The sequence below is a fragment of the Centruroides sculpturatus genome, unplaced genomic scaffold, assembly GCF_000671375.1.
Source record: "Centruroides sculpturatus isolate CEXI.00-Female unplaced genomic scaffold, Cexi_2.0 scaffold149, whole genome shotgun sequence".
Lineage (NCBI taxonomy): Eukaryota > Metazoa > Arthropoda > Arachnida > Scorpiones > Buthidae > Centruroides > Centruroides sculpturatus.
This window is the reverse complement of record NW_019384406.1, coordinates 136,780-149,156: the sequence shown is the minus strand read 5'-3', so window position 1 is coordinate 149,156 and position 12,377 is coordinate 136,780. Positions and strand designations below refer to the sequence as shown.

At 25.5% G+C, this 12,377-nt stretch overlaps 1 protein-coding gene across 3 annotated transcripts in view; it reads right to left on the bottom strand.

The window, feature by feature from the left end:
• LOC111618856 (fibulin-1-like) overlaps positions 1 to 12,377 on the bottom strand; it is a 46,850-nt gene that overhangs the window by 20,961 nt on the left and 13,512 nt on the right. For all 3 annotated transcript variants that reach the window (XM_023360457.1, XM_023360458.1, XM_023360459.1), the window contains 9 exons: positions 11,349 to 11,498; positions 11,125 to 11,271; positions 10,731 to 10,868; positions 8,919 to 9,077; positions 5,963 to 6,106; positions 5,711 to 5,869; positions 5,504 to 5,638; positions 1,433 to 1,576; positions 1,182 to 1,325 (listed from right to left, as the gene is read on the bottom strand). In XM_023360457.1, coding sequence (XP_023216225.1) covers positions 1,182 to 1,325; positions 1,433 to 1,576; positions 5,504 to 5,638; positions 5,711 to 5,869; positions 5,963 to 6,106; positions 8,919 to 9,077; positions 10,731 to 10,868; positions 11,125 to 11,271; positions 11,349 to 11,498 — 1,320 coding nt within the window. The remainder of the gene's footprint in view (positions 1 to 1,181; positions 1,326 to 1,432; positions 1,577 to 5,503; positions 5,639 to 5,710; positions 5,870 to 5,962; positions 6,107 to 8,918; positions 9,078 to 10,730; positions 10,869 to 11,124; positions 11,272 to 11,348; positions 11,499 to 12,377) is intronic.

Here is a 12,377-nt window from a genome sequence, read left to right as displayed (position 1 = left end):
ATTTTTCCGGAAAAATAATATAGTACTTTACAACATCTTAATATTAAAAAAGAAGAATGTACAGAATAACAATATGCCCCAACTTGACCATTCTTAGCATTGAGTCTTTTTCATTAAATAACATCATTCATATTTATCTTTCTTTTATCCTTTTTGAATCATTTTTAAGTTTTACATTAGATAAATAATAACTTAAAGAATATTCATAAAAATATGAAGTTTTTATATATGTTTTTAAATGTGAATTAATGAAGAATTTTTACTCGTTTTTTTAAAATCATTTTTTGAAGGTTTAATATGATAATTTAATTAGATGTTATCTCATACAATTGTTAACATGAGTAATGGTTTTAAAAAAAACTTTTCTATTATTTTAAAGCTGCATACATTTTGATATAATGAAAGTTAAAATAGATGAAAACATAATGATCACAATGTTATGGCTTCAAAGTCTTAAATCAACATAATCAAGTTGTTTCCAATTAAGTATTTTCCTGTGATCTACTTATTACAAATACAGAAATATTTGTCAAACAAACTTTGAAGTCTGTAGTCAACAAGAAAGATGCACAAAATCTCTTTCAATCACATAGAAATAGTTAGTGTGTTAATCAATTATAAGGCACTAGGAAGACTAAATATCAATATAATTAATTTTGTTAATACTATTATTTTTGTTAAATCTACAAAAATAATTTTTATAATTATTCATTATTATCTTTAATATAAAAATAATGTAACTGGTGTAGAGATATGTTCTATTTTTGTATTTGTATTCTTCACTTCCATACTAATAAAACTGTATTCTTGGTGACAAATAGTTAATGTTAGAAAGTACTAGAACATTAAAAATTTTAGTATTTTAAGTTATTACTCTATATAAAACATTTTCTATTTATTATTCATATTTCCAAGTTAAAATATGTGTTGAGGTTTGATATATATTTATCAAGTTACTTTGAAGTTGACTGTAAATTCCATTAGATTTTGATGTACATACATAGAACATTTTCTATTGTTTAAAATATTAAAAAGAAATAAATACTACTAATAATTTCTTTTCTTAATGATTATATTTTAAGAAATCAGAGTTTCTTTATGATAATATTTAAATTTTTTGAAAAAGTTAAAACTAAATAAGTTAAACAGAATGCAGTTAGTTTACAACACAAAGTTTGTACCTTCACATTGATTTGTAAAACTATTTTTCTGATATCCATTTCCACATTCAGATCTAACAATGCAATGAAAACTTGATGGAATATTGAAACATGTTTCAGTTTCAGTATTACAATTATGAGTACCTTCTGTACACTCATCAATATCTATATAAAAAAAAGGTAGAAGATAAATAAATATTTTAACAAAAATTATAATTCTAAAATCATAAAATACATTTTAAAATGATCTGTATGTTATACTAATAACATACCAATGCAATTTACACCATTTCTATCAAGTTTAAAACCAGATAAACATGGATCTTTTCTATCACATCGATATCCACCTTGAGTATTTACACACTTTTCCCTATTTTTATCACATCTGTCTTTAGCTTCGGCACATTCATCAACATCTAGACCAGGACAAAGCAACATCACACAACATATAACAAAAGTACATAAACAATAAAAATGATACATTTAAGTAAAATTCTATATTCACCTGTTGAAAATGAAAAAAGAGAAAAATGATTAATTAAATATTAATATAAAAATCTAATAAATACATTTCCATAGACTTTATGATTAAAATTAGTAACAATATTGCATGTTAAAAACATATATAACAACTCCTGTTTCAAATTATACACCAAAAGAATTTTTTTCTGAAGAAATTCCAGAAAAGCAGTTTGTTTTTTGATACATGTTAAAAGTTTTCTCATAAGCTCATAACATTTTTATACATACACGTCGAAAAATAATTATTACTACCTGTATATCTTATCTTATTTAACATGAGTCAAAGGTAAGTAAATTATAATTATCTTTTTTTAAAGAAAGTTTCTAATTTAAAATTACATATTTTTGATAGAATTACTAAAAGAATAAGTGTTTACTAACAATTCTATATGTAGAATGTTGTGAGATAATAGAAACAGAGATCAAAAAGTAATGCTCATGAAAGTTTTGCAAATTATTTAATAGCTAGGCACCAGTTTTAGTATACCTTGTTCATAAAACTCCATTTTCTGGGATATAGCACATTAACATTGACAAAGTTGCATCATTTCCTTCATAATAAATATCCCAACAGAGGTGCTACTAATGTCAGACTGTTTCACAACAATGTTCATCATCCCCATGCTGAGCTGCTGTTCCTAGCAAAACTGAGCAACTTGCCTGGGAGGTGCTCCAACATCCACCCTAAAGTGCAGACCTGACCCTTCAGACCCGTGAGAAAATTTCTGGATGTGCAACACTTTAAATCAGATGACAAAGTAAAATCAGTCATGAGCAGTTGACTATATAACCAGAAAATGGAGTTATATGAACAAGGGATACTAAAATTTGAGCCACCATAGGAAAAATTCTCAACAGACATGGTTCTGATGTTGAAAAACAGCTAGCTTCTTTGCATATATTTTACATTTTTCTTAGCTGTTCTATTATATGCAAAAGAAAAAAAAATTCCTGTGTGTTCCTTTTTGATCTCTCCTTATATAAGAGGTTTAAGTTGTAAAATTGTAAAAAGCATTATATATTATTTAGGTCATAATGATAAAAGTGGATTATATAATACACATTCAAAAAGTTCCTGTTGATACATTGTGTTTGCACCATGTATGATCTATACATGGAAATAGTGGTGTAATATTAATTATATATTTTCTTCATTTAGCTTCTTGTTTGGATTTGTATTAAATTATAGAGTGTAATGACTATTTTGAAGTACAATTGTTGTAGGTGGTAGTAGTAGTAAAAGTAAATTCATAATTTTATTTGGTTATAAATTCTGCAATAGATTCCAAATCCATCCATAGCAGACCAACAGGCAATGATACAGTTTCTGTCAGCTGAAGTTTCCAGTCCTGCAGAATTCATTAACAGATGATTGCAAGAGATGCCTGTGTGTTCAATATGATGGAGATGGAAATACAGGGTTGTTACAGAGATGCCACACACAAGAACTTTTGTAAACATGACTTATACATAACAGTTACAATGTTATAAATGCTATAATTATATGCCATTATCAAAGTTACAATGTTCTAACTTTTAAATTTGTTACTCAAACTATTCTTTTTTTACAGTAGATAGTTTTTATCATCTCCTTAGTAACTATGTTATTTAACACATAAATATACAATTATGTTAGCAGCATCATACACATTTTATTTGGCAATGATTATGACAAGATTCCTAGAGAATACTATAGTCTGCTCAGTTATAAAATACATAATGAAAATTCTTAAATGGTTATTCATATATTATATATGAGGCATTTTTACACAAAGATACTTCACAATATATATAATAATATTGTGAAATAGATATTTCAATATATCAATATTGAAAGACAACACATTACACTTTTAAATATACAATTCCAATATTATTTTATAAAATCATTTTTGTTTTGCACTAAACAGATGATAAGGAAATATTTTCTAATTGGAAGAAAATAATTTAATTAGATGAAATCATAAAATCAAACTATTAAGGTTAGTATGCTGTTGTCATTATATTTTAAATTTACAGGTTTCAAAGTTTTGAAAAATACTTTAAAAATTTTCAGCTTAAGAAATTGATTGAATAAAGTATGTTAGAAAATTATCTTTTACAGATAAATAATGACTTTCCCTAATTCTTGTTTTTTGTTTATACACTCTAAGTCAAAATTACATGAGAAAAGTTACCTGATTAAATAACATAGCCTCCTTTAATGGATATATACATAAATTCTTTAAATAACTATATACTTCAGATAACAATATATTAAAAATTCAACAATATAATACCAAATTCTAAAATTTTCTTTTATTTACTTATATTTACTATTAAAAAACATATCCTAATACAGAAAGAAATATTTATTTAAATACAGTCGACCCCCCATAACACTGTTGATAATCCTGTTTTATATGAATTCCATGTTGTACAAGTCACTTAGATTTTACAAATACATGAGCTGTTCACAGCTTGGCACACGTATCTGTAAAATCTAAATGACTTGTACAACATGAAATTCATATAAAATGGAATAATCAACAGTGTTATAGGGGGAGTCGACTGTAAATGTTTTTGAATGGATCAAAAACATTCATTTAATTAAAAATTTCTTGTTGTATTAGGATGTCGTGTTTTATTAATGTTATATTTATGTAATTTTGAACATACATTTAAAATCATGTATATTTTCTAAATTTCAGTTTTAATAATTCATATTCCTACTAAATTGGTCTTTATTGTCACTAATACAAGCTGTTTTATATTTTGGTAAAATCCTATAAAATTGTTTGTAGTAAAAAAATTTTAAATAGCTGATATGAACTTTAAATTGGCCAGAGATCTGGTAATGAATTTACAATTTTAGCCAAGTATTATACAGTAAAGATAAGATTGGAATTACAGGTATCTAGCTCATCACAAGACCTATTCTCTTAAAATGAACAAAGAAATGGGAAATTCTTGCTAAATTAAAAGAGAATAGAAAGATCCTGACACATTCATTTCAATCAATACTACTTAAATAATGATATGTTAAACAGTTACAATTTTAATATATATGGAATGTTTGAGTATTGAGTAACAAGTTAGGGAAACTGTTAATAGATATTACTGTATAACTTATATAATAATTACTAAAAGAATAATTTATATTTGTATTTCTTTATATTTCTTAATTTATATTTGTACTTCTAAAAAAGTAAACAAGTATAAAATGCAAATAAAAGCTATTTTCATATTAATTGTTAAACAAAACTTATAATGAAACCTGCACACAAATGTTTTTGATTGTTTTATTCTAAGAAATTAGTGGAACAATTAAAATCTAAGTTGTAAGTTTGAATGTAAAATTATTAGGTAAACTTTTTTATTTAATTGCTTTTCAATGCTATTTTGATATAAAAATTCTGAAGAAGTAATGTTAAATGACAGATATATAGTTTACTTAAACAATTATTTTGTGTCAATTTGAAACTTCATTACATCTGGCATATAAAAGTCAATGTTAAATAATCAAGTCTTCTTAAATATTATTTACAATTTTATATGTATAACAACAGCAGAAAGCAAAATTTAAATTTAAATAGTTTATCAATTATTTTGCTCAATCAATTCTAAGTGCTAAAATGAATTGAATTTAAAACTTTGTTGCTTTATTCTTAAACTTAAAGATTACAAATACATAAATATATAAAATAATAAAGAATGCTATTTTAATAAAATTTTAAGCATAATTAAATTTTGGAAAATATATTTTCAGTTTTAGTAAATTAATAAATTTAACATCAATCATAATTATTAGAGAACACTGTTGAGATAGTTTACCACCTTACCAATACAAGAATGAAATGATGTATTATATTTGTATCCTGGTGCACATTTCAATTGACAACGATAACTACCAGGAACATTGATGCAATTTTCTTGATCTTTTAAACAAGGCTCAATTTCTGTACATTCATTTATGTCTATGGATATTTATAAAAATATAACTGAATCATAAATTTACATTAATCTTTATTTTTTACACTAAAACCTACCTTCACATTTCTTTTCAGTATGATTTATACGATAACCCAATGGACATTGTGTATTGTATGATTCTGTTTTTTTAACACAGTTATAGCTACCATTTGTATTAATACAATCTTCTTGAAGTTTATCACATTTATTTAAACCTTCAGTACATTCATTTATATCTATTAAACAGATTTATAGTTTTAAAAATAAAATATATACTGATATTTTAAAATAATTAATATAATTTTAACTTATTGTACTTCAATATTTACCAATACATTCATTTTGATTTTCAATAACCCTAAATCCAGGAAGACAATGTTGAATACTTTCACATGTGAAACTTCCAATTGCATTAATACATCTTTCATGTTCAGTATCACATGAATGAAGACTTTCACCACATTCATCAACATCTGTTATAACAATTATAATATTTAATATTAACAAATTAATTATAATAATAAATACATTGATTTAATTTTTAGTTTAATTTGTAGAGTAAAGTTTTTTTATTGATTCAATGCAGTGATTCTCAACCTTTCTTTCATCATGGTACACTTTTAATAATTTAAAAATTTGGCAGCACGCATGGTTACTTCGGTAAGTACTGCAAGACAACCGGTGACTTCATAACAGTGATTTTTAAATGCAGTTGGTTATTTAGGTCACATTTTCTAAATGCCTTGGTAATTACCGGCAGTTACTGGTAACACCAGTTACAATTTCCAAATTCACACTAGGAAGGTATAACTAATTGAACTACTTGTCTTACATCACTTATGTATAGGTATTCTCAGTGGCAGCACACTTCAAAAATCTCATGGCACACTAAAGTGCCATGGCACAGTGGTTGAGAATCACTGATTCAATGACTCAAACTGGTTATATGTAATAAAGTGCTACACATAACACCAATATCCAACAGGGAAAGCAAACATTTCATTCATTGTTAGGCTAAAAGATCCTTGTAGTTTCTGCTGAATATTGGTTTTCTGTGTAGTGCTTAACTTTTTTATTTTTTGAGAAAACACAAAAAATTTAATAATTAAACTGATAAGTCTTTATCTGCTTTATACATTAATTATTTAAATAATGTATAAAGCAGATAAAGACTTATCAGTTTAATTATTAAATTTTTAAAAAACACATTCTTGACAATACTTATTAAAAAGTTCCCAATAATATATGTATCTATACAACTACACTAGATCACAAAAGTATCCAGACACATATAAAATGTAAGAGTTTTTTGTTATGATAGGAAATAAGAAAAAATAAAGATAGATCTGAAATCTTCACACTTTTTTACACTAAAAATATATTTACATGCACAAAAACATTGAACAAAAAGAAAAATATAATTTTATTTAAAACTGAAAATTTTCACATTACAAAAGTATCCAGACAGAGGAAATAAGTGATAGTGTGTATCAGATCATTTGCTTAAAAATGTGCTTACAAAAATTTGTCTCAACAAGTGAGTTAAAGTATTTATTTCATACCTGACTTATTTTATTTTATCGTTGTGAACAATGAAAACAAAAAATTAACCATTGTTATTAAAGGACTCATTATTAAGTAATGGCAAAAGGGAAAAATCTGTGCAGAATCTTGTAGAACAGTTTTGCCTGCTAAAATCCACAATTCAAGATACCATTAAGAAATTCCTTACAACAAATAGTGTAGTTAATAAAGCTTGAACTGGATGTCATGAAATGTTTACCTTGAGACAGAAATGTGTCATTGTCAAGAAAGTGAAGAAAAATCCATGAATAATTGCTGAATAATCCATGAATAAGTTTGCTGCTGAGGCTTCTGTAGAGTGTAAAGTACATACATCTGCAGAAAATGTGAGAAAAACTTTAAAAAGCAAGTATCTATAAAGGTTTTTTGGCTAAGAAAAACTGTTTGTCAACAAAAAGAACAAGCAGTAAAGATTAAAGTTTGCAAAAGAGTTTTATACAAAATCAATAACGTTTTGAAAATCAAATTTGAGGTCAGATGATCTAAATTCAATGCATTTGGTTCAAATGGTCCCCTAAAAGTATAGACAAAAGCTGGAGAATATTTAAAAATGAAAAACCTGATTCCTACGGTAAAATGTGGAGACAGTTTAGTGCTATTTGGAGTTGTATGATGTGAGTTGGCTCCCATAAGAGATCACATTGAATGAACAATCAGAACAGAATCAATAACAAACAAAACTGATCTTAAAAACAACATCATCATCAGAGTTTTGAATTTAATATACAAGACTATTATAAAAATTTGAATGAATCAATGCCTAGTTGTTTAGAAATTATCATCAAGGCAAAAGGAGGCCCAACTTATTCTTAAATACATAAAATATTTTGTTTCAACATTATTTATTTCTTCTACCTGGATACTTTTGTGATGTGAAAATTTTCACAGTTTTAAATCAATTTATACTGGAAATCCTAATTAGTTTGAAATTCAAAGGACAAAATAATCACGACTTTGAACTATTGAATTTCAAATTATCTGAGATTTACATATTTCTGTATGACATGCCAAATGCCATGTAACTGATATAATTTATTCATCAAATGGAATACCGGCTATGGCTACTTATAAAGAACACTATTTTCATTAATTAATAATAATAATAATGTATAGGTAAAGAGCATGTGTCGGTGAGAACCTCACAGGTTGATAGATAGCTTTTATAAAAAGTAAAGCAGAATTGCTCGAAATATAGCCCAAATTATTTTTAAAGTGGCCCAGAAAGTAGTAAGTCACCCAAATGTAGTAGTCCAGAGCACTACAAATATCTCAATCTGCTACTTGTAGCCCAATCTTGCAATCTCAAAAACCACTGTATTTTATGAGATAATAGAAAAAAGGGTAGTAGATGAATTATTATGAGAGAATGTGGTTTATAACTTTTTTCATCTTGAAGATACACTGTTTATTTGAGGGTGCTTATTATTAGAATAAATATGGTTAAATGACATCAAGCTGATTAAATTTTAACATCTTATATAAAATAATCCATCAAGATTGTTTGGTTATAATAAAATTCCTAAGATAATTTATCTAATACAACTTATAGAATAGATGAAAAACTTGGACCAACTTGAAACAAGACTAGAAATAGCTTTAAAAAATCATGAAGAATTAGTATGTAAAATACGAAATTTATGTTTCTTTCATTTTGGTTTAACAAAAATTATTGATAAAAAAGATTATTTTAATTAAATTTACCTATACATGATTTTTGTTCTGTAGTAACTCCCACTTCTAATTTGTAACCTGGTGGACATTTTGCAAGATTTAATGGTAAACAACTGTAACTTCCTTGAGTGTTGACACAAACTTCATAAACTTTACACAATTGATCCAATTCATCACATTCATCAATATCTAAAATTTATTACAAAAAACATTAAAATAAAAAATTTTACTAAAAGTAACAAAGAAAACAACAGATAATTATTTTTTAATGAATCATATTTGTTATTAGTGAAAATGAATCATCTGAATTTTATTTTCATTCTATTTAAGGAGTATATACTGTATGATTAGACTATAAATTGTTTAGTTTGCTTAGAATCTTCAATGCGAGACTTCACATATATTAAAAAAAAATTATTTCATGAAATTGAGACTTTTAAATTATAAAAAAAACTTACTGAAAAGTGGTTTATTTATAGCATAAAATAAAAAAAATTGCTTGAAAAAGTTGAAATTAAATACAAAAATAATTTAATTTTTTAACTCCTTTGAGTTACATGCACAAAAAGTCAATTTTAAAAGGAACGTAGTTTATATACTTATTATAAATTGTAATTATAATCTTGGGCCTATGGAGCAATGGCTGCTTACATAAGCATAAATGGCATGGGTTATATGAACGCCTTATTTTTGTTCTAGTAATTTTCTATGAGTTATATGTCACAAGTTTTATGCACAAAAACAGTAACTACTTTTATTCATGAGTTTATTATACTTTTGAAATTAAAGTAATATGCTTATTAAGATTAAAACTATAATTTTGTAATGAGATTTTTAAATGATTGGGAAGTCATTGTTCTAAAAATGTTTTAAAAATAATTTTTTATGCCAAGAAAAATTTACTTATAATTCTAACATTTTCGTTTTAAGATAATCATGGTTAAAATTCACTTATACTCTATTTACCATATACGATAACTATATCTGATCTCTATCTCAATGAAATTAAAGAATAATGAATAAAGCAAATCAATGGAATATTTGTGAAAATTAAAAAAAATTATTCATATAAAAAGGTTTGAAATGTTTTGAACTAATATATTCTTCATTCAAAGCAAAAGAAAAAACATAGAAATAAAAAAAATTTAATAATGATGAACAAAATATGAAAAATCCAAATTACAGAAACAATAAAATTATAAGAAAAAAATATTTTTACGATTAAGAAATCAATCAGGAAGATGAAATTTTATTTACAGTAATTAGCAAAACAATACAAAATCTTTAATTATACATCTATATGCTAATTATTATTCAAGTTTTGAACATACTTTGGAAATAATATTGTTTGAAACATTAAAATTTGAATGTAAATAACCTAAATTAATTTCCTAATTCTTATAGTTATAAATTCATTATAAAATAATTCATGTTAAATGTATTATTAGAATTATTAATAATAATAATGATCTCATTTTTTTCCCTTCATAATACAGGATTCTGGAAAGTTACTGTTCAGTGAGAAATTTGTAAATGACATTAAAGTACATACAACATTGCATTTGAGACCAAGTCTCATAATGCAATGCCATATGTAGACCTAACCTAATCTAAAAAACTTTACTTAAACCTTTTCCACTGCTTTTGGATATCCTGTATTCTTTTTGGTTTAGATACAATGGTGTGTATTGTGTTAAATGCCAAATGTTAATACTCTTTTATAATATTTACATTTTAAAATTTATGTAGCATTTGTATACAAAGTAACAATATACAGAAATTGAACAAAATTAAATAAATATGTTAAACTTATTATTAAAAAAATAATTATAATACACTTACCATCACATCTGGCCAGTGCAGGATTGAAGACATATCCTTCATTGCATTTTATATTACATTTATATCCACCAATTGTGTTTTGACAACTTTCTGTTGTATCATCACATCCATGAATGTTTTCAAGGCATTCATCTACATCTTTTTATAATTTTTACAAAAAAGGACAACACTGCAGACTGTATGTACTATATTTACTTAGATTTATAAACATTACAAAAACACTGATACTACAAAATAACAGCACATAAATAGACATTAAACTAAATATGAACTTGTTATTAACAAACAAAAACAATACAAAACAACTACAGCTAGATTGAAATATTAATTAAATTGTAATTTCAAAATTTCTGATAAAACTGATTTAGCAATTCATATAATGACCATTGAATACCTTCACATTCTTTATTATCATTGAACTTAAATCCAGCTGGACAATTCTGAGTTTTCTTTGGTTCACACTGATACTTTCCATATGTATTAACACATATTTCCTCATTACGATTACAAGCATCTAATCCTTCTGCACATTCATCAATATCTACAAATTTTGTTATTTAAATTATAATTTAATAAAAATAATATATCCATAAATGACATTAATTTCATATTTCTTACCTAAGCAGCCTGCAGAATTTAAATCTTTACGAAATCCTACTGGACAATTTTCAAATGTGTGTGGGATACAAGTATATGAACCAATTGTATTTGAACAAATCTGAGTTTGTCTGTTACAATTATCACTTCCAAGAGTACATTCATCAATATCTGAAAAGAATAATATACTTTTTAATACAAGTATAAGAATGAATTATATAAAAAATAATAATTTAATGTAAATTTATCTTCCCTAAGAAAATAAAATAATATATACAGTAGAGCATTGATTATCCAAAACAATTCAGGATTGGGGTTGTTCGGATAACTGATCATTAATATAAAACATTGCTTTTTGCCCTTGGTTTAATTAAATTAATTAAAAACCTACTAATGTGAGGTAGGAATAAGGCCTTATCACACCAGTAATAATAAGCACAAACACCCAGGTATCAATTGAATACATTTAATAAAACAAGAAGGGGTGTACATTAAAAACAATTAAATTAACAATTGACATGAAATAACCAAAATGCATGTTGCCTGTAACACACCTCCTTCATAACTGCTCTGCATCTTGTAGCAATACCACCTTCAAACTCCATCTTACTACTGTTATGGTATGTAGATATAACTTATTTGTAAAACAATTACCTTATTATTCTGCTAATTTTAATACTGTTTATAATAGTAACCCTTATGTCAAGCTACCATGTAACATAATGAAGCCACCTTAAGCCTGTCTCCTCTACACCCATTTATTGCTCAATAATCATACCTTTATAACGGTTCCTTTGTCTTGTATAATTTTAAGTATCTCACCTTTTTATATATGTATACCAACTGAAGAGGGACTATTCCAATAGTCCGAAATGCATTTTGGTTATTTTGGTTATTTCATGTCAATTATTAATTTAATAGTTTGTAATGTACACCCATTCTCGTTTTATTAAATGTATCCCATTGATATTTTGAGTGTTTGTGCTTATTATCACTGGTGTGATAAGTCCTTATTCCTACCTCACAGTAGTAGGTTTTTAATCAATTTGT